Below are 23,467 nucleotides of genomic sequence, written 5' to 3' on the forward strand. Positions count from 1 at the left end.
GGTGATTTTGCTTGATGGAATGATCAATTAAGTAAAGAGTATATTTTGAATAACAAGTAAAGAGATTTTTTCTTTTTTTTCTTTACAAAAAGTGATAGCACTAATTTGAGAGGTCTGGTAACAAGGAAGCAGATTGGCATTACTACCAAGGCAGGTTGGCATTGATAAGGGTATCAGTTGTTATCTCTAAGGCAATTATCCACATTGATATTTCTGTGTTTGTTTACTTGTTTATTTATTTGTGTCATATTCGTACAGAGATTATTTATATTTATATTTACATTTATATTTACATGTGCAATAGTTTTCAATTTTGAGTAAATAGAGTCAAACTGAGGCCAATTGTTTTAAACATTTTCATAATTACATATTTTGAGAAACAATGAATCATCTGAGTCATGTTATGTAACCACTGTGAGCGACATGAAGGCTGGCCAACAGAGGTCACGTTCCAGCTGTGGTGGGGCGAGAGTAGAACCTACCCGCACAGACAGGCAGACATCGGGCCGTTCACCACAACAATGTCCCCCGCCCCCGCCCACTCCATCGGCAACAGCTGACTGTCGACTGCGCTACGGGTCAATGAACTGATTGTTGACATCTACTCAACGCTGAATGCTAGATAATTCTACAGTGTGTTAAGCGTGCGCGTTTACACCATTCAAATTGTTGATGGATTGATGCAGTTTTGGTTTATGACACAATGTGTCAGTTGACAACAATTTTTAATTTCTCAGTACCGACCTCAAAGCAAAATGTTTATTATTGTTAAAGTTTCAGAGTTTATATTTTTGTTATTCAAATTTCAAATGTTTATGTGTAAAATTGTTTCGTGTTAAATGTATTAAATGTAAATCAATGAAAAAAAAAATCAACAAAAAATGTGTCGTATGAATGAAGCGTCTGTTGCCACGTCAAGCGTCGTCGCGCCGGGTCGAAATTGTCCCGGGATGGAAAAGGCCTTCGTGCGGACCTGAAGGTCGCTCGGGCCAATTTCTTTTGGCAGGGGAGATTTCTGTGCCGATTTTAAATTCAAAGATTTAAAATCCGCGCCAGGCAATGGACAAGTCAGTCCAACATGACGTAACGCGGAAGGATACAACGACCGTTGGGAACCGGGCTGTGTGCAAAGCGTCTCGTCGTCGTCACTCGTGGCTCAGTACTCGCGTAGTCAACATGTGAAGTCGCGTTTTGTCGCTGGTGTAGGACGAATTTATTAATATCTTAATTCGTAGCTCGGAAATTAGCGTTCGGGCGGAAATTGTACGTGCATCAAACGATCGCAATTGTCAAAATTTCGCCGAATTGCATTTGGGTGTGTGTTTTATTAGTATTAAGTCGAGACAGTTGAGATGCCGGATTGATTGTTCGCGATCGTGATGAAAATTCGTACATGCATCATATCGATAGCAAATGTCAGTTTCTAGCGAATAGCGGGTCGTCGTGAAGGTATTTTCAATTGAATCATTAAACGCCAGCTCGAAAAAACAAGAATTAATAAGTCCTACACCAGAAAAAACCGTGTCGTGATATTCCGCTCGGTCAGACAAAAAGTCAAAATTACCACGAGTCAGTTTTTAAATGTTCGGTACGCGTGAATCTTCGTCGGAATGAATGTGTATGTGTCGGCATGTGTACGTAAGTAAATGTTTGTGTTATTTGTGTTTTAGTATTAAAATAGTCTTGCCAATCTGCCACATTTTTTCACATGTACCACTCGTTTTACAAGTTATGAATCATGTTTTGTTTGGTCTGAGATTTTCATGTTTCATTTGGTCTACTTAGAGCACATGGTCACGATTCAGGATAAAATGTTTTATTAAATTTGGTCATGTCATACAAAGAATTTAAGTTATAATAGTGAACCTAGTCAAATGAAAATTATTTATTAAATTGAATTGAAATGGTATATTAATTTAAAGAGCAATGTTTATCTGTGATATTATTATTTTTGTATTCTATGTAAAGTCAGATTCTATCATCATCAGTATTATTATTTAAAACGTTTGTATTTCATGTGTAGAATAATTTTTGAACAGTATTACATTTTTTAATAGTGAGAGTTTGATTGTGTAACGTAAATGGGGGTAACAGAGTGCTCGGTCGAAGGCTAGGGTTGATAAAGGGTCATGAGGATAGACTCCCATTAAATTCATGAATATTAAATATTAAATAAAAATTATCAAATAATCGACTCAGCAGTCGATTGGCCCCGTTGCACTGATCAGCAAGGAGTGATGTAGATCACAAACCTACATAATAGTCCCTGTTTGATTAAATTGTAAACTGGCCAGTTTGATAATTACGAACATCTTTGGGGAGTCTGGTGATCCAAAACAAATAAATAAAATCATCAAGGCTAGGTTTTCCCGAGACTTTGCAGTTTTAAAAAATGAACAAACCGCCAATTTGAACATTCAATCTTACAATCAACTCTCTCACTCTCTCTTTCAAAATATTGTTAAATTGTGCACAAAAAAGGTTATTACATTGTTTACATTCAATATTTGTATCACAGCTCGTAATTTTGATTCATTATACAGTATTTTTACAAATCACCATCTTTTCATTATCCTGTGTTTCATCTGTTAGTATCATTAGTAAAAACTGGTAAAGTAAAGAGGTAAATGGCTTAACTCAAAGAGGTATACAAAGTATTCACAATGAGTGTTGATGATCACATTTTGTAAATATATTTTGACAGTGCAATTTTTATAAGCTCAGTTCATAATATTTAATATTAAATTGGTGAATTCATGAGCAATCGGCTTAACCGAATCCAGTGTATAAACATCTTGAAGTCATACTTTTGATAAATATTTCCTGAACAAACAGTTTCACAGATATTTTCAATCGATATTTCAATATTATTATTTGCAATTTTACAGTTTTACAGAGTATCAATTCATATCACAATCTTTCATCAGAACAGCACATTTTAATTCATGGAGTGATCAAATAGACACATCTATTAGTTTTAAGAAGTGTTAGAATTAAGCTGAAGAAGGTGTGAAGGAGGACAACATATCAGACCTCTCACGGTCCATAAATCGGACTTCTGGGATATTTAATTACAGGGCCCACATTTAACATCTTTATTTCCACTGCGCAGCTCTGTGATTGTAATGTCCTCAGTAGTTCAATTAAAAGTGTAAATTAAATTCATTAAAACCCCACCAGGGGGCGACTTTTTGTTATACTCACACCTGTATGGAATAGCCAAATTGCATTACATAAAGGTGTGAGGTGATTTTGCTTGATGGAATGATCAATTAAGTAAAGAGTATATTTTGAATAACAAGTAAAGAGATTTTTTCTTTTTTTCTTTACAATAGGTGTCATTATTCAAACCTGAGGTAGATCGCATGTTGGCATTGATTCCGAGCTTGGGATGGACAGGATATTATCACTGAGCCATTAAGCTGGATAAAACCATTCAACGGTGAACAGCTACACAGCTACGCTTTATACCTCTCCTTCCTTTTGTTTCTCATGATTCAACATTTTGTCGGTGAGTGATATTCTCAGATTATTTTACTTGATTACAACAATAAATGTCTAAAATATGATAACAGATTGATAGTTAGTAAATTAAATAAGTGATACATGCTATTCATGTAAGTCTTATGGTCTTAGTCTAAGTAAAAAAAGAAAGCTGCAACATGATCTTCTATAAGACAATGCTCACAACTAAACACACAGTATTCTTTCTTTCTGCACACATTCAATCCCCAGATGTCATTTTGTCATTGGGCTTATTAATTATGTTTTCTAACTAAATGTCTAGATTCAAGGTGAAAAGAACAAGGTTTGACTTTGACCGATCTCTAAAGTATTAGTGGAGTTAACACTCAAAATGCACAAAAAAATCACTACAACTTGAGTTGTAATACCTGCTTTACTTAGTGGCATAATATAACCAATGTAGTATTATTTTTAAACTATACAGGTAAAGTGGTTTTATCATAGAGGTGTTGATGGGGTTAGCCGAGTTAGGGTGGGCAGCACTTATATACTTGGCTTAAAATAACTACATTCGTATTGTGGCCATTTCAGAATAGAGTATTAATTTTGCCACACCAGTCACACTGCTACACTAAAACTGGAAAGTGAAGCAATATGTTTTACAATGGTTGCGGGAACTTTGAGGAAAGACAGATACACATCAGACATTGGTATTAAAAGATGATTGTTATGTGGAGATGCCAAGGTCAAAGTAGTGGAAACATTGTTTTCTATGTACTGTAAACCATGACCTCATGCTCTTCACAAAGCCTTAAAGAGTCAAACTATTTTGTACTCATGAAAAGAATTTATCATTGACAACCACTAAGTTATGATTTTTGTCCTAGTCTGAAGATGGAATTATTGAATGTTTTTTAGAGGAATGTAATACATGTCATGTCTCACAGGTAAAAATTCGTAGACATAAGCTTTTATTTTTTCAAATTGCTGCGTTAGATGAAGGCATCTTGTTAATCTTTTGCAGGCTTTGAATTATGTTTTTTTGTAACTACTCCATTTAGACTTTTGATCCATTTATTATTTGACTAGCTGTAACCCGCGGGCTTTGCCCCGTTTAACTTCTTAATTTTCAAGATTATCTCGTTCGCATGGCTCAATCACGTCCTAGTTGAAGTTTGTTCGCTACGCTCACTCACCTTTAGGTTGGAACAGGTAGTCATGTCTGTATTTATGTGCCTGTTTCTGTTAAGTCAGAGTATATAGAGCAACCAAACCCAGTGTTTGATTGATCGCTAAATTTGTATAAAATTAAATAATTCATATGCTTTAACAGCAGTAATTTGTTGGTCTTACTTGCAGGGTGGTTAAATCAACAATAACTAAGTTAAGTTGTGTTAATTTAGCTTTGGCAAATTTCCTTTTGCTTTAACAAGAAACCGATACTGCATTACTGCATAGCAAGAAAAGAAACGCAAGAGCGATTGTTTTACAAGATAAAACCTTTCAGTTGTACTAAAACTAAGCACTAAAACCAATTCCTTGAGATACACAACCCTAAAAACTCATTTCTTTATTTACTCCAGCAAAAGCATCACACCCATTTCCGCTGTCCTGCACCCTACTTTCCTTGTAAAAAACTATTAAATTAGAACTAATTATGTATTTTGCTCTGAGGAGCTCAAGAGTAAAAAGTTTGTGAAATTAGCATTTATCTATGTCTTGTCTTACTGTTCCACCTTTGATATTTCATTTTACCTTGGAAAGGAATTAGTAAAATACCATTCTACAGTGTGAACTAACCGAATGATTTAAGTTCTCAAACCATTTTACTTAACAAATTAAAACTCTCTAGAGGTAAACACTGTATTGAATTGCTAGCTTAAAATTTTGCCATGAAATAAACACAACAACTATTTAGCAGCAACTGCCATGAAACGTCCAAATGACCTGTGGCAAATGACAGGGTTGATAAATGACAAGACCCCAGACAGTGTGACTGTGGCTGTGTGGTTTGCATGGGGAAGGGTGATTTGGTTAATATTTTTATTTACCTAAATCATCCCTATTTCCTATTGAATCAGAACCGTTCAAATTAAAGCAAACTTTCCAATGTCCGTACTGAATTCATTCAATCTTTTAATGCAGAATATGTCGGGTTCGGGTTTATATTACAGCATCAAGGAGATTATTATGTTTTCAGGGATGAATATATAGTCTTATACAGCAGTAATATACTAAATATTTTATAAGCAAATTAAAAATATTAAATAACTTATACAGGTAATTATGACAATATTAATTCTACTACAGACTTTTAAATGCATTGTAAGTTATTAAAAGGTTTTTTTTCCAAATTCAAATGTAGGCCTAGTTCCAGTTTTGTTAACGAAACTTGATAAACTTTCATAAAAAAACGCAATTACTCTCGTGAAGACCATTTGAATTACATTCGTTCATAATCTCGAAACCACAAAATCGTGAGAGCACTCCAAGTCTTTCATTGCATTAGTTTGAAAACGCTTTTACCAGGTTTAGAACATTTTATATTAGAGTATATCGCAAACATATGTGTGTGTGTGTGTGTATGTCAGTCTAACAAACAAAACAACCTTAACACACTTTTAGATTAAGACAAATTGTAAAAGTATTTCAAACACTACTTAATATTGATAAATCTAACCCTAATACAAATTAAAGTGACATCCAAAAAAATAATTTTTTTATAATACTTTTGACAATGCATATTAAAACTATTCATTTTTTTACCACGTTGATTACACAATTAATTTATAATTTTTATCTATAATCTCTTTATTTATTCTCTTCAAAGTCCCAACCTTATAATTTGTTATTACCAATCATAAATCATAATATTCCAAGATAACAACTCAATATAATTTTAAGAAATATTAAAACAGTGCCTATATTATTCAAAAATAAATAAGTTATCAAAACAATTTTCTTAAGGGTCAAATATTGTGAACAGTAGTGACAAAAAGGAGGTTTTATATAATTTGCAAATTATAGTCCAATATGACTTACCTGAAGCAGTGTTAGAGAGCAACAGGCTTCTAGTGCATGCCCGGGCAACCACCCCTCCCATTTTCCACCCTCTTCTCCCCCCATAACCCTCCCTTATCCCTACTACCAACCTATCGATCCTTCTTCTGTCAACCATCTAATTAATGCCTTATCTCCATCATGACTCCTAATTTTCTGCTCAGTTGGTTAGAAGCTGCTAAAAGACCTTGATTCAATCTTAACCTGAGTGGTTGACAGTGAATACCACTTTGTGGGTTGATTTGATATTCAATAAACTACTTCATTGATTATATGTTCAACTCATTCATTACAAATTGTTGAATGGAACCACCGAGTCATTTATTGATTTGCAGAGAATGAATGTGGAAAATTTACTTTATTAATAAACTGTGATGAGGTTGTAATTGAAACGTCTGACAAATGCTCTTACCCCTTTATATTTATTTAATCCTAACATAAGTACAGTAACATACAAAATGTTTTTACTATGATTCCGATGCAATACTCTCGATTTTTGAAGCTCTGACAAAGGTTGTCCAATATCCTGCGCAAGGAAGTAATTGGTTGATAGCGTCTCCAAATTAGATTTCCTCGGCCGCTGGGATCCCTCTCAGCTTTTGTCGAAACATCAAAATATCTCTGCACGAAAATGTGAATGAAAATGTTTTCAATATTGTAAAATGTTTAATGGAAAAATTTTGGAAAAATTATTATTACTGTACATTGCAGAAACTAGTACCTATGTTGACTAGCATGGATGTACACAGCTAAATTGGATATTTGGTTTATATTTACACAATTCATCTATTTATTTATTCTTATCAATATAATCCATGTGATTTGATTTTTATGCTAGTTGAAAAGGCAGGATGTTAATTCTTATAGACAAGACTGTATCTGGTCCTGTCTAAAACATAGGCTACATACAGAAACTGAGAAAACTAATAGAAAAGATTATTTAGATTAAACCCAATACTTAAGTTTTGTTGGAAATCAATTTAAAAATTTTTAATTACAATAATGTTTTCAACTATTATGATAACACAAATGCAAAATTATTTTTTAGGGTTTGAAGAGGTAACAAATCATTCTAAACTGAACGTTCTCCCACAAAAGAAAAAGTGTTTGTATATTTTTAAAACCCTTTTAACTATCCCAGAACTCTAAAAAAAAGTTCAAACATCGTTTTTAATTGAATAAGTTAATGCCTAAACAATCACACTACAACAGCTTATTAATTCTTCTTCTTCATGATAAAAACATGAAGATTTTTAATTTAGCATTTTTTAAATTTTCTCCAGAACCATTAAGCGTACAACATTGCTTCAAAAGACTAGATTATTTGCTTTTTTAAAATTTTACAAAATACTTTGGAAAGAAATTACAAAATTGTATTTTGGGATAAAATATGGGAAAAATCCAGTTTTTACCCCATAAAACCCTGTTCCCATAGACTGATCTGGTTTGCAAACTTGTTTGAATAAAGGCATACATGTTTACTCGAGTTATTGTGCTAACGAACACACACACACATACATATATATAGGCTACCGGTATATCAATTGGATTGGGTTGTGTTTTTGGCTTCTGTGGACATCAAAACAAAATAAATCGGTCTTGGAGGCCTTACCATGAGACAAATGGTAATAGCTTATTCCCTAAATGGTAAATTCGCTAAATATAAATTGACTAGGGGCAAGGTAATTTTCTAAAACAGAATAACAAGTAATATTTTATTGTCAGATCAAGCCTTATCTTCAGCAGCGTAATGTTTAATGAATCGAGCGGAAGGGTCGGTGACATCCGTCCACTTAGGCATCCAGAAGTACGGCATGAGCCACTCAATCTGGCCCGCATAGTGCTTCTCAAACACTTCCCTGAAAACAAACTTTAATTGATTGCCATATTTAAATACAGGTTAAGTTATCATACAAAGAAAAATCAGTATCACTTCTAACTAAAATTAATGCTGATTCATCTGGTATTGCTCGGTATACTCACCCGGTATTGCTCGTCAACAACACAACAAACCGTTGTTTCAGTCCCCCAGTCAATAGACTAATCTAGCTGTTCTAATTGGAATTTTCAAAATTTGCACCTTTCCAATAGTCGAATATAGCTTAAAATTCACTCCTTGTGGAAAATGTTCATTTTTTAAGGTTTTTGAAGCTTAACTAAGGATTTACAGCAACAGAGAAATGACTGCATTTAGAGAAAGACAACTAAAAACATGGTGAGCATTTTTATTGACTTATGGTAAAGAACTTATTCAAACCAAAATTCAAGATAACAATGTACAAAAATATAAACAAAAACTAAAACCATTCAAAAATTATTTATTTGATGAATCTAACTTCTAAAGGCACGTTTACATTAGTTCGAGCTCGCATTCCATTTACTTGAATAGCGAATGAGTTACTATTCCAGTGTCGAATGGATCGAATTCCAGCAGCGTTTGCATTGTAGCTGATACTGGAATAATAGTAGCAGTCGCGAGTGATGTAGTTGTATGGTGAAAGATAAGTATTCATAATCAGCGATCACATTGGTCTTATGTGATCACTGTGTATATGTTTATGTTTAGTAGCCTATGTATAACTAGTGAGCTTATTCAAGAACTATGTAGAAATGTATAATATATGTTTGTATAAGAAGTATGAGTCAAATTATTCAAGAAGGTGTTTTGGGGGTCTGTGGAAAAAAATATGAAATTTAACATACATCATCGATAAACTTTATAGCCATCACTCATTGAACAGCTGTAAAGCTATAAACAAACAGAAATTGACCTTTTCTACCACACCTACGTTTTCACAAACTATTAATGGTTTCACAAAGACGTAGTGTGCGAGAATTTCCCGACATGTTGGAAAGTAACTCAAACAAAAAAATATCATTCATACTCGCATTCCACTACTAGCATGCGAGTAGAATTGTGGTTGACACTTATTTGAGGAGAAATGTGAGCCGTACTCCTATGCGAGCTCGAATTAATGTAAACCCGCCCTAAGCTCAGTGTTAAATGAATGTTTAGTAGCACTGCTATTTTTATGGGAATATTGAACAAAAATTATGATGCTCATTTATTCTTATTATTGAAAACGAAAAACTGTTGTCAAACCTTTTGATTTGATAACAAGTTCACGATTGAAACTGTGGGTGAAGATAAAATGTTATTCATTACTCATTAGTTAATAACTGTTTTAACTTAGTGTACGTAATACAAAAGTAAATGACAATAACACACCTGTAATAAAGAGCCTCTTTTGTCTTAGGTGTGCAGTGGGGGTATTTGGCTGAGGCCTTCTGTAGACTTTCATCTGAGACTTTCTCTTCCACCAACTCTTGAATGACTTGGAACAGCGACTTTTTGATACTAGCAACACCATCACTGCAGACAGAAACAATTGTGGTAAACTACATTTTACAGTTTCTAAATTTTTCTGTAAAAGTTTTAAGTATACTAAATAAATACCTATGTTCAAACAAAAGACAAACAAATTGTGCTTAGGATAAATCGAGTTACTGGCACCTCAGACAAAATCTCTAGCCTATACAATAGAATCACCCTCTTGTTGGGTAAGAAACCAAACCATGGTCAAGAGATGAAAAAGGTTGGATAATTATAGGAGCCAGAGAAAGCGTTAGATCAAAAAGCCAAGCAATGATCTCATTTGCAATACAGCAAATACAGAATTTATGTTAAAACATCCTTCAAAGACAAATTGAACGCATATAAATAAAGTATATGCTAAGCCTCATGTCAAGATAGACTGTTGGTGAGGTTTACCGTGCCACGTATTATAATTAGTTAAACATGAAACATGAAACTTACATTTAAAAAATCAGATTTTGCAACTAAACGTGAAGTTGATGGTAGTAGGGTCAACATACCAAGAGTTTCAGACCTTCAGTGTAAATTTTTAATGCCACAATTTAAAATCACAGTGTCTATCAAAATCTATCCTCCAAAGTGTGTCGGTGTCGTCTAAATCTAATCTAATGTTGAGACTGACCTGAAAGCCTCCTTGTGCCTCCACAGGATGTTGTCCGGGAGCAGCCCTGTGTTGTTGAAGGCACTACGCAACAGATGTTTCTCTACGCCTTTCTGCGGTTGTCTCAGTTCACCGGGGAGACTCAGGTAGTACTGTGTAAACTGCAGGTCTAGGAACGGGACTCGCAGTTCTAGACTGAACATATACAAACAAATCAACAAAACATTGTTCTGCTATATTGTTTATCTTGTATCAATACCGTTGGCATTATAAGTTTTTTTTTACGGTCAATACCCTTGTGAGAATCTAACACCAAACTTTTGTTTGATTGCATTAGTAAGACTCGCTGACAGATAGCAAATGGATCCAGACTTAGTCTTGAATCTAAATATTAGATAGGCTAAATGTAATTAATCATTACTACAAATGTTAGCTAAAATTAATACAAGTCCGAACAGTAAACTTAAGTGTCCTTAATTAACTTATATTGCAACAACCCTACTAACCTGTGTGCTGAGGTAGTACGGTCAGCTCGCAGTCCATCATACTTGTGTATGTCATGCAGCAGTCGTAGACTCTCACGATGTCCCTCCTCAGCACTCGGCGCGTCTCTGAAGTAGATGTACCCTTGCGCCAGCTCGTCTGCCCCCTCCCCACTCATCACCACTGTTGTGTCTGTCTGTGTCTTGACGTATCGGGAGATCAGGTACATGCCTACAGCATGTGAATTTTGAATGTTTGTTGGCATTCCTACTGTTTCTACCAATTATGAATGCCCCAGATGCCAGAAAAATATTTTAGTAGCTAATAAGCTTTGCTGAAACCTCCTGAGTCAAATACAACAGCGATATGAAAAGAAAGAATACAAAGAATGTAGAGTAATAAGCAATAGAAAGAGGAGCTGCATCACTCTAATTTAATTTACCTTAAAAACTATTAAGTCTACTGATGAAAAAGTAGGTCACTAAGAGAAAATATTTGTTATTTCACAATTTGAATTTAATATGTATAGAATTTTCACTTTTAGCTTAAGAATATGCCTGATAACTGGTAATTCCAAACCACTAAAAGTGACAGCTTATTATCTGAAAGGTATTTTGTTTTTCACCAATGCATGCAGTAAATATACAATAAAAAAAAATTAAATCATTTTTTACAAACATCAAAAGATTGTCAAGAAGTATCTTTATCTAAAGTTTTTGGTAACTAACCGACAGATGCTCGTACAGTTGTGATATCCGCAGTCTCCAGGGAGTAGATGACATGGTCGAGGGCCTCAGCTATGTCCTCGGGCGAGAAGGAGATCTCGTGGTGTTCAGACCCAATGTGTTGTGCGACCTTACGTGCGGCCAAGATGTCAGGGCTCTCACCCATACCTATGGCGAACGTCTATGGAAGAGAGGGTTTTGTTGAAATAGTATTTGTTGTTGGAAATGATTCATAAATTATTTTATATAAAATCTATTGCTATCAGATGAGAATGTACAGTAGCCTTTTTAATCCATTTCTGTGATAAATACGGTTCACATCCAACTCTAAAATGAATAAAAATTTGTGAGTAAGGATTAACTGGTTAAATGAAATTTTACCAGCTTTATTCTGCCCGCATAGGGTCTGCACGGAGCGATTGGAGGTTGTGATCGGAGGTTGAAAAAAATGGTCCTTGTATAATTTAATCAATTTTCTAAATGTTTCAGAAAACCTCAGTATAATAATCAAATATATTTTACAAGCAAGTTTTACATCACCTATTCCCACCGACTAGGTGTGACCAGTCCAATTCTCTATTTTTTTTAACTGGCTATGTTTTTGTTGTTTTCTTTCATACTATTTTTTTTAATAATTAACAATCCAAAAAAATCTAATTATGTTTGTGTCTCACCTGAATTTTGTATGGTAGGTTAGCTTCCTTGGCCAGTTTGACAACTAAGGCAGCCACAAGACTAGAGTCGAGACCCCCAGAGAGGAAACATCCAATCCTCCTCTCAGCCATCAGTCTCTTCTGCACTGCGGCTGTGAGCAGCTTGCGAATGTTGCCGTGAATGTCCATCTCACTGAGCTCTGCAACAGGAAATAAATTCAATGAGATTTGCTTAGGATGGATTCAATCAGTTTGAATTTCAAATGTTTCAGAAAAACGTTTCACACATGATAGTTTACTTTTTTGAGGACTTTTACAGCCGATTTCCTTTACTGATTATTAAACCAGAATTTTCATAGCATTACGGGATCTGGATTATGACTCCTGTGTTCAGCTGGGATGGGATCTAAAACCTAAAAATATCACTAGACAAACTAGCCCTAATGGGAATTGACTGGTCTAGTGGTTAGATCAAAGGACTTCATCTGCTTACATCTTCCTTATCACCGACAACATACTGGTACAGTAGTAGCTATAAACTGTAGGTCTATGATCTCTTTGATGAGTAGAATATTATCTATATTTATGTTTGAAGGCCTCTCTCCAGTAAGAGAAATTTTGTCTTTATTATACAAACCAAACAGCGCCAGAAAACACAGTTTAACTGAAAACAAACAAATGTGAATAGTAATCAAAAAGTTGAAAAGGAAGTTAACAAACACAAGTAAAAAAACAATGCTGCAACTTGAGTCCTGAAATTGTGCCTTTGTAACCTGATGTTAAGAGGACAGCGTTGTTTTTCCACTACTTTTTCTTATTTTTATTTTACTGCCAAAAAATTGAGCATGAAACATTAATTTGTCATTTTCAGCTACAGAATTATATTTCTCAGTGCTGCTTGATTATGTGTTTGCGTACTCAAATTTTTATTTATTTACTAGGTTCTTCCCACCACAACAGGGATTCCTGGTCCTGAAATGTTGTTGTGCTTCCGTTTTAATAATGTAAGATGGAAAATGTCTGCAATAACCATGTAAACTTTAAATCATCACCAAGTTAATGAAGGCACACTAATAGGTGGATGAAGAAAGAGTCATCCAGATGTAGTTAAGGAGCAGTTCTCTTACCTGAGTAAGGCACCAGTGTTTGGAAGGCAGGTGCGGCACCGAGGCTGTAGTAGCGCTGTTCCCTCAGTAGGGTTGCTGTTCCATCCTTGTTCAGTTGGTACTCTGCAAAGTGTCCAGGAGGAAACTGTTCTACCGTCCACTTGCCTCCGTTCATCTTGCTGGACAGGCTCATCAAACCTGCAACCATGATGAGAAATATGATGAATTTGAGGCACAGTAATGGTTGATGAGAAGGGGCACACGTCAACCATAGCTTATTTTGTATGATGTTTAATGCATATTAGTTTGTGTCTACTTTCAATTTGTGGAATAATCAAGATTCGGATGATGAAAGGTAATTTGTGTTGTTGAGTGAAATGTTTGTCAACTTTATGTTACAACTTACGATTGCAATAGAAAAATTAGAAAAATCATTAAATCAAACTGTTATTTTTGTTTAAGTGTTGTGTTTGGTAAAAAAAATACATAAATATTTTACACCTAAGAACTTGGGAATTTAAAGTAATAATACCTTCTCTTAGTGAAACAGATTCCCTAAGAGATATATTTTATTAATGATATGGATATGGGATATAAGAGCTTATATTACAGACTTAGCATTAAAAATGTTTCTTTAAGACTATGGTACATAAAGCAATTATTAAAATCAAGTTGCATGGAATGTGTTCCCAAAACAATTTTAGCGAAGATTTAATACAGCCAGTTTGACAGCATTGCCCATGTTAGAAGGCTGACCTTGGTACTGAGTTTTCAGCTTCACTTGACACTCTTGATAGCCAGGTGTTAGATGTCAGTGAAACAACCGATCATGTGCATTTTATGTGATTCGCTTATCTCATGAATCTTTGAAGGACAGCAAAGTCAAGAAAAAATAACTCTAATAAAAAATAAGAGATGAAAAAAGAACCATCGATGCATATGCTGTTGTGGTGTCTTGAAAGATCAAATATTTTTTGATCCATTATTGCTCATATTATCTAAATATGGATGGCTTTAAATGACACATTACATACAGCATTTTTATATCTTAAAACTATATTGTGTTTGACAGCCATACAGGATGTTCAAATAATAAAAGTTGCCTTTCTTATGTAATAACTTTCTGAAAAAATGCATTCACATTTTTTAGATTTGACTTGGATGGATTGAATGTGAAATATAAATGTATTGCCATCATAAAAGTGTAATCTCCAAAACAATAAGTAGTTATTGTAAAACATTCTGACACATCTGTATATGAAGGCTTTATGTTTATAGGTTTGAAAAGTAGAAATCCAGAATAAGAATGACCATAATTTACACAAGGGCAATTTAAAGATGTACCTTTCGCCTCAGAACAGAATCCTACGATGCCGACGTCTGATTTGATGCGAAAAAGAGGCCTGACTCCAAAGGGATCACGGCCGACGTACACTCGCTGTGTTTTGCTGTCGACAAGCACGAAGCCGAAGACTCCGTCCAAGTGCTGCACACAAAACTCGATACCTCGAGTGGCGAACAGGTGAGTTATGCACTCGACGTCACAGCGAGTCTCGTACTCAAATTTGAAATGTTCTCCAAGCTGAAAAAAAAAATCGTTGGATCAAATATATTTTACATCAGTGTTGTCAAACGTTCTGAATTTCTACATGAAATTCAGGATGTTATTGTTTTTTCCATTTGTGATTTTGCTAAACAAATGTCTGTGTTGTCTGAAAACAGTGAAAAAAACAGCTGAGCTTCTAATAGCCCTCAAACCACACTTAGTCTGTATTGTTTGTGAAACGAATACATATTAGAAAACAGCTGTTTTCAGTAAAGTATTGATTGATCGGCGAAGAAGCAGTGAACATTCTTATCTAAGTTACCCAAATAGAATAAAATTGTAAGTGTATTTTAGTTTTTGTCAAGTTGAGAGTTTATTAAAAGTCATAAAAAATACTATAAGACATACAGTTAAGTTAAGTTAAGTTAACCGATAAAACAAGACGTTACTTAAAATGGTTTTGAATACTCTTTGGTATCCTTATGTTAATGGAACCAGCAAAATTAGTTTTTATACCTCTTTTAAGCTCTGATACAAAATAAGAATAGTATGTCGTTTGATGCAAATTATTGTACTAACTAGCTTTCATCTAAAAAGTATTCTGACTTTTACTTAATCACCTTTGGCATTCAATTACTTCTCTTATTTTCAATAAATTCAGAGGATAATTAGTTTACAATCAACTGTCTCCAGTGTTCAAATGCTTAAAAAATATGAAAAATGTATTGAATGTAAGAGGAGGGTACACCAATTTACTGTACACAAAGCACAGTGAAAAAATGTGCTGCTTGGTCTTTAACGAAATATCTCTCTTTTATGTCTAAACATGATAAACAGACTGACTTCAAGATAGTCAACACCACAACGTAGATGTGGATATTTTAACACGGATACTGCAAACTTAACTTGAATCTTGAATCATGCTAGTTTATCAGAAGTGACAACCCTAAGAATGCTGGATCAGCGACTGGATCTAGTTTCTGCTCATTTGCTGGCTGATCTTGCAATGAAATTTAATTTGCTTCTTAATAATTTCACACAGATAAACCTTGCAATAGTAAAGTAGCATTGGTTTGTTTATCAAAATGGTTAAGTAATTTAACTTTAACAATCAATTTTTACAATTTTTTTTTACAAAAAATTAATGGAGTTAAAAATTGAATTTTTTTAAGTAAACTAATGTTAAAAGTATTTAAAGGAAAAATATTTATTGTAATTTGTTCACGTTAAAATACGAATTAATCTCAAAATATTTTAGTAAATTTTAATATAATGTGAACTTTAATTGAATGAGATATTAAATTTTCTTAAGAGTTGGTATAAAAACTATTTTACTAAGCACAGTGCATTTAGAAAATCGTCAAAGTATTTTTATCTATATAAATAAAAACATCTATGAGCTCAATGAGATGGATGTATATAGGAAAATTAAAGAAAAAATCTACTGCATTTGTAATCTCTAATACTTAAAAACCAGTGATGTAACTTTTATTAATACAACCAAATTCCTACGATCCTAGTACGGAAGCTAGTGTCTTACCCTCTTGTAGTTGTACAACTCCCCGTTGCACAGCAGGGTGAGGTGGGGGTAGTTGTGTAGGATCATAGGCTGCATGCCATACACATTGTCAATGATGGTGAGACGCATGAAGCCGAGACAGGCACACTGCAACCACATAACAATTATAGTAGACTAGATCAGACTAGGAAATTATATGATAAAAACTAAACTGTAACAGTTGTCAGTAACATGGATAAATTTGGTAGGTAACAGCCTTGACTGTTGATGGAACTTCAGTATACTTAGATTCAAAAGTCAATGGTTACAGAAGGCCTACAGCTTTCATGGAAACATTTTTGTGCTGTCTATTCAAATGTTAGGACCTTTTATATAGTTAATTGATGAAACAATAATCTAAGACATTTTTTTAGTTCAATAATAAATAACTTTTTGTAAGTTTACTCTACCAATGTAAATGCTTACTCTTATTTAGCATCAAACAGTTTACTTTGTTCTTATTAACTACAAAAGCACACACTTTGTCCTCCAGAATATGTAGTTTAAGACAAATTTATATTACATAACAACACGGGTAACGGACCAATGAGGTTCAAGGATTGAGAGAGAAGTAAAATTGTAATGCTTCGAACTTAAACTAATCAGCTGTTTACAAATTTAATTGTTAATGATTGGTGCAATTGGCAATTGGTACAATGAGTTGTTGCATCAATGTCAGTGGCAATGAGAGGTTATAAACTAAAACATAACCTCTCCGAGAAGTTTTGAGTGGTGATTATTAGTAATTAAAAACCGGTCGTAGGTAAAGTAGTGTATGCAACTCGCGTAAATAGTGTTAACGACACTCGTAGAAGTTTTTAAGGCACTCGCCAAGGCCTTAAATTTTCTACTTGTGTCATTAACACTAACTTTACGCGATCATTGCGTAAACTACTTATACCATTTAATCAAATTAACCAAAACCGAGCAAGGGTCGGTCCCCCAATACTTTATATTTTAGGAGGGTCATCAAGAAATCTTAAATTAAACATTTTTGTTTTTAAAACCATTTTCTAATTTCACTGTTTTTAAGAACATCTATCAAATTTGTCAATTTATTATCTCTTTGACGTAACTAATCTTAAAATGAACAAGACTATCTTACCTTGACTTTGTTGTCATATTGGATCTTCCAGGCATCAGGGCCTCGATGTTTGATCTTGGCAAAAGATCTGTCCGTGTGCTCGACACTGTCCGTGGACACGCCAAACAGTGCCCAAATGCCACACATATTCCTAAAAATATTAGATAAAATTATCAAAAACTAAATTGTATTAATTAATTAAATACTAATAATGAAACATAGTAAGTAGGCGGCATTCAAGACATTTCTTTAACCAAAAAGTAAAATACAGTTCTTGACATATGTCAAACTACAACAGCCATGATAAAGCTATTCAAACTTGAAAACTTTCAAAAATCGTTATTTCTTTTCATGCCCCTATACTTCATCAAAACAATATGTTTTTTCCTATATTTATTTATTGAGAAAATCATACAGTATTTTTTAAATCTAATTTGTACATTTTTTATTACAAACGATTTAAAAAAACTTGATTAACAGCTTAGTTTACAGGTTAACTATGACAAATCGCCTGACAATGGTAGTTTTGAGTGAATAAAATAACTTGTTAGCAACTTATAGAATTTATTGAATTGAAGACATTGAGTCTAAACAGGTTTTCAGTCAAAAAAGTAAAACTCACCCAAATCTACAGCAAAATGCACATATAATAAATAGTTGAATCCAAACAACAGGCTGTTTAAGCCTACACATTTTTGAACAGGTGTGACATTTCATTGTTTATCTGATAATTGTTGGGATTTAATTTTGTCATTAAATAATCCATTGTCTTACACAAATTATGCAATGTGTCTGGTCCAAAGATAAGGCTCTGATAAGAAAATGATTCTAATGTCAGCCTAAAATGTAGAAGGCCAACAAAGAGCAAATGGCAATCGATAACACTTGTCTAAAAATGATAACAATATTGGGTGCAGTTATTTTTTAATTGACATGTTAATTGGTAAAATTAATACAAGATAAGAGGGTTTCTTTCCTAACTAAAACTGGCACTCAACTACAACTATGAAACTTAACAACAGAAATCTTCATACTGTAATCACTTTAAAATGATTAAGATTATAGCATAGGGTTTTATTAAATAAGTGCAGAGCTTTAATTCATGAAAAAGGAAACTTGTTTAGCAAATGAGCAGAAACGAGATGCAAAATAAATGTTGACAACTAACTTTGTGTTTATGGTAGTTGGGGTTATATTTTTAACAGTGTGTTACCAAGACTCTAAAATATTATACTTTAAATAAAAATATGAATAACGATTTTTTAAACTAGGCTAGTTTTAGTTGGGGCACATATAATTAATTGTAAACAGAATTTAATATAGAGGTATCAAATATCTTAGCTGTCATGACTTTGTTCAAACTACCAGTACAGTAGTTATTTATAGATTTTAGTACCTAAAATATCTAAAAAAATATGTATAGCCTAACACAAATAATTCTCAAACCAAAGGTAGGCAAGGCAAACGCTGTCTCTAGAATAAAAGGGGATTTCATAAATTTTAGTCTTTACCAGGGTTATGTTACAAAACTATTAGAAAGATGGACAAAATATGTAAACAAATATAAATTTTAACATGTAACAAAAAAGTGCATTTGTGATTAATAATCTTGTGCAAGGCTTTTCAATAAAAGACAATGACCACTCGTTTTTACCACTGATTACATCGTTTTGTTTTATCGTTTAAATTAAAACGATAAGATTAATTAACAATAATCTATTCAAATTTCCCGCTGCAAATGAGGAAACGAGCTAGTCAATGGGAGGCAGTTTTAAAAGCGAGCTAATCAAAAACCAATTTTCATATCCAACCAAAACTCAATCGGCAATTTTGTGCTTAACCTCAACAATAATTTGTGTTTCAAACAATGTAGCTTTTACACTCACACACACTGAAAACCACGCTTACCTGAATTGCCGAACTGGTCAACGCGAAGTGATGAGACCACAAGCAAGGTTATGATCAGCCAGCCACAACAACAAAACGAGAAGAAACGCCGACGATCAGGCGCGCGACTCGTGTCGGCAGAGTGGAGTGTGGAGTGAGAGAGAGGGAGATAGAACAGCTGTGAGGTGGCAGCGGTGCGGCGTGGCGGGAAACCAATCAGCGCATGTGCGTCGCACACGTGTGCAGCTTATCATATAGCCTTGCGGTCAATTTAATTGACTGCCGATGGAACAAGTAGAATCGTTTGACACAGAGTTGATTCAATTTCTCGGAGGCGTGTCTGATATGAATAGAACTGACCTCTGAAAATAAGGGTTGGTTGGGAAATCGTATTTTTACTTTAATACTTGAATGGCGACCATACTATACTAATGTAGATATTTTAAGCCAAGACTTTTCTAAGTAAAGGAATAATTATTGTAGGCTTACCTAATAGAAAAGATAGTTTAGTAAAAGGTGAAACACACTCTTTTAATACCGGGAAAAGTGTTCAAATATTAGAAGTCCATAACTTTCCTTTTTCTCCAAGGTCTGCTATTCTATTTTATTTAACACAGAAAAATTCAGACTATCTTTAAAAATAACTATAATTTCGATTTCGTAGTCACCTATCTAAGAGTGACAATATAACTCACAAATTTATTGGTGCTTTCAAATTATTCACCTATATGGCTGGTGATTATTGTGATATTGCATATTAGAATAAAATAGCCCCCTGTCAAATTTACATACATTTTTATAATTTTAGATTTATAATGTTCGTAAAAATGTAGCCTACAATAACACATATTTAGCCTACATGGTTGAAATTATTTTAATGGCCACTGGATAATTCTAATAATAATAATTCCATTATATCAATAAAATAAATTAGAAATTATTCCATTCCCGTATGTTATGTTGTATACAATTGAAAGATAAAAAGCAGGTACGGTACTAAAATAGCTGAATTAATACAAATATTGTGAAATAAATACGATGTTTACAAATTTACTCCGACAGTTACATTTACACGGTGACATTTTAAACAGTTTTAGTTACAATCATCGTCACTTTCAATGCAAATCTGACTTAGATGTATATCTTCATCATCATCCAGCTCACCCTCGCAATCTCCCATGTTGTCATAACTGTCAGAATATTACCTTCGCATTTGCACATTTTAGTACACCGGAGTCCATTTGACTGGCATGTGCAAGGTTGACAGCAACGCCTTTTGGAGCATGAATGAACAGCGACAAAGTTCCAGGATTAGATCTGGTCCACAAGGGTTGGTACAAGTACAAGCAACATATGCTCGTATGCACTTCCTAATTTGTTCCATCCAAAATCTGAGGATGATGGGTTATTAGGATGTTGAATGAAATCCTGTTTCCACTCAAAACACTAAAGATGAGCCCTTAGCAATGCCGGATAAAGTGCGGATATTGTTGGAGGAAGGTTCTCATCTTGACATTGTTTTTGTAACAACCATCGTACAGCTCTATGTCAGTCAGTGTTTGTTTTGGGGATATAAAGCTGACAAATGAGCTTAGTCTTGACATCTTCATTGAGTGAAATTGTGGTCCCCAATTTATCCAAAGCCGCTAGCAGCGTTATCACTTAATGAATTAAAGGTTTTCCACCAATTTCTTTTACCTTTACCAACAAAGGATCCTGTAAGATCAGCTCCTGAAAGTGCAAGTAACCCAGGGAGTGCAGAGGCTTTCAGAGGTGCAAGAGCTCTGTAAGTTGAAACTGTAAGCTAAACAAACCTCTTCATTCCATTGTAAATCTTTTGGAAGATGAGGATATTGCCTTAGTGCTAAATCAGGACATCGGGTTTGGGGGAGAACAAATGAGTGGCTCTAATTCCTTACCGCGCTAACTAAGCAGCATGCAATATGATCTTTGCCTCCTCCTGTGTACTTGCAAGACTGGAAACATCACCACTGCTTTGTCTCTCCAACTGAGTATGAACCTTTTGTTGTTGGTCACGCCAAAATGAATTATATGATTGGAAAGGAACTCGGTTAGTTCGCCCTTGGTCTTATCATGGGAAAGTAGTTTGTGCATTGGAATACTTCCTATTTCCAATATTTGTTTCTGGTCCAATTTTGTACTGTATTGGCTCTGAGCCCTTTTGCCTAATCTCTCGGATCGCTTTCATCAATGAGTTTTCTTTGTAAGAATCAAAAACTGGGAAGCAAGCTGGCGTAGTGGCTAGAGCACGGGACTTCAGTCCGTGAGGTCCCGGGTTCGATCCCCGCCAAGTCACCAATGGATTTTATCCAAGTGATAATGCCGCAACCACTAGGTCTAACCTGAACTAATGTGAAAAAAAATCCCAGGCTCGTGCCTAGCGTCCTAGGAAAAAAAAGCCAAAAACTATATGGACATCTTTGTAACTACGGAATTTTTGTCCGATCCATTGACTGAAGCTTACACCGAGGTCACCACAGGTCTTGACTGTATTTGTTTTGTGGTAGGCCTAGTTATGAGGAAGCGCCATGCCATCAGTTACTGCTCTGTTGAAATATATAGAGATAATCTGATAATATCATGATTGCGCATTTCAAACTCTTTTTACTGTTCAAAGCTTTATTTATATTTTGTTTTTTGCAGAAAATAACCCATATGAACTCTTTAAAATTACTCATTCGCTTAATTTTAGATGTTTTAATTGTTTTAGATAACTGATATTGCTAGTTCCAAATAGTATACATGGTCATATAATCAGTAGGCCCTAATGGCAAAGAAAGGATAGAAAATACCGTACAATATTTGTTATTTCAAACCCATCATGAAACAAAAACATATTACCGTTACATATTGATTAAACAACAAGAGCTCAAATGGTTATTTTCTCAAAGAAATTAAACACACATATAGCTTTGAATAGTCAAAAGGGTTTCCACACGTTAACAATATATTATCTCTATATTTTACAACAGAGCAGCAACTAAAAACTTATGTTTTATAATGGTCATGTATGTGCTACGTCGGCTTCTGCCAGTCCTTTTGGCTTCAATTTTGACTGCCTGTCTACTACTAGCATATTAAACAGTTAAGTGTTAAGATTGGCATTAAGCTTAATAATAGCCGCATAAAAATGAGAGTACTGGCTCTGATTTCAACTAAACATTATTTCAGATGTAGAGCAAAGGGAATACTAACAAAATAATAAATTTTTACATAATTTTTAAGGGTTGTAAGGAAATATAAGAGGTTAAAAATAAAAATAGAAAATGAAACAAACAGTCAAGGTTAATTTAATATTAACTGAAATGTTCATGAAACAAATACCTTACATGACTTATAAAATGCACTGATAAAAAATTAAATCTATATAAAATAATGTCTCTGAAACTATTTACAAAACTTTTAACACTTACTTTCAAAATATATATGCACTACCAACCAGAGAGTGTCTGGAAACAATGAATAAGTACCACTTGTACAAAAACATAGTTCTGTTAATCTCTTCATTTTAGGCTCTAAACATAAATTCATTGTAACTGACAAGCTCTAACAGCCATAAGTTGAAGTAAAATAAACATCGGAGCCAAAATCTCTGAATATTCTGCTTCACTCAAGTTTGACAATCTTCTACACAGAAGAAACTCGAAAGCAAACAGAAGGCCCAAGAACCAAAATGACCAAAGAGCACGGAAAAAAGCTGCTTTGTAAAGTCCTTCGAGGTACATTCGTATCAATACAATCGTACAAAAGTAAGCGTTAAGGGCATCAGCTGAGAATAGAGGGGAGAAAATCACCCACCAAACATTTGGTCCTTCCATCAAATAACCTTCCAAGTGTAGGGAAAGCAGCACTGTGAATATGCTGATGGATATCAAATTGATCCATATTTCAAATACAGTCAG

General features: G+C 34.2%; 1 protein-coding gene across 2 annotated transcripts; it reads right to left on the reverse strand.

Moving 5' to 3' along the window:
• Positions 1 to 8,226: 8,226 nt before the first annotated feature.
• LOC128992513 (asparagine synthetase [glutamine-hydrolyzing]-like) lies at positions 8,227 to 19,673 on the reverse strand. Of its 2 annotated transcripts, none has more exons than XM_054416124.1 (11): positions 19,566 to 19,673; positions 17,679 to 17,808; positions 16,556 to 16,681; positions 14,814 to 15,051; positions 13,491 to 13,667; positions 12,385 to 12,563; positions 11,714 to 11,891; positions 11,009 to 11,216; positions 10,524 to 10,697; positions 9,755 to 9,898; positions 8,227 to 8,384 (listed from the first exon to the last, which is right to left on the reverse strand). In XM_054416124.1, exons 2-11 carry the CDS (start codon positions 17,802 to 17,804, stop codon positions 8,252 to 8,254), a joined length of 1,683 nt encoding a protein of 560 aa, XP_054272099.1. In that variant the 5' UTR covers positions 17,805 to 17,808; positions 19,566 to 19,673; the 3' UTR covers positions 8,227 to 8,251. The 2 variants fall into 2 exon arrangements, with proteins under 2 accessions (XP_054272099.1, XP_054272098.1); XM_054416123.1 differs by lacking the exon at positions 19,566 to 19,673 and adding an exon at positions 18,280 to 18,365.
• Positions 19,674 to 23,467: the final 3,794 nt, after the last annotated feature.

The sequence above is a fragment of the Macrosteles quadrilineatus genome, unplaced genomic scaffold (assembly GCF_028750875.1).
Source record: "Macrosteles quadrilineatus isolate MER2022 unplaced genomic scaffold, UCM_ALF_1.0 Scaffold_4__1_contigs__length_99947679, whole genome shotgun sequence".
NCBI classification, from domain to species: domain Eukaryota; kingdom Metazoa; phylum Arthropoda; class Insecta; order Hemiptera; family Cicadellidae; genus Macrosteles; species Macrosteles quadrilineatus.

Bases quoted from the DNA above. Each gene is read 5' to 3' on its own strand.
- LOC128992513 (XM_054416123.1), bottom strand. From the start codon at position 18,350: ATGTGTAGGCTTAAACAGCCTGTTGTTTGGATTCAACTATTTATTATA. The intron at 13,668-14,813 runs GTACATCTTTAA...TCATGGTTGCAG, and splicing joins ATTCTGTTCTGAGGCGAAAG to GTTTGATGAGCCTGTCCAGC. The intron at 11,892-12,384 runs GTGAGACACAAA...TCTCTTCCATAG, and splicing joins ACCTACCATACAAAATTCAG to ACGTTCGCCATAGGTATGGG.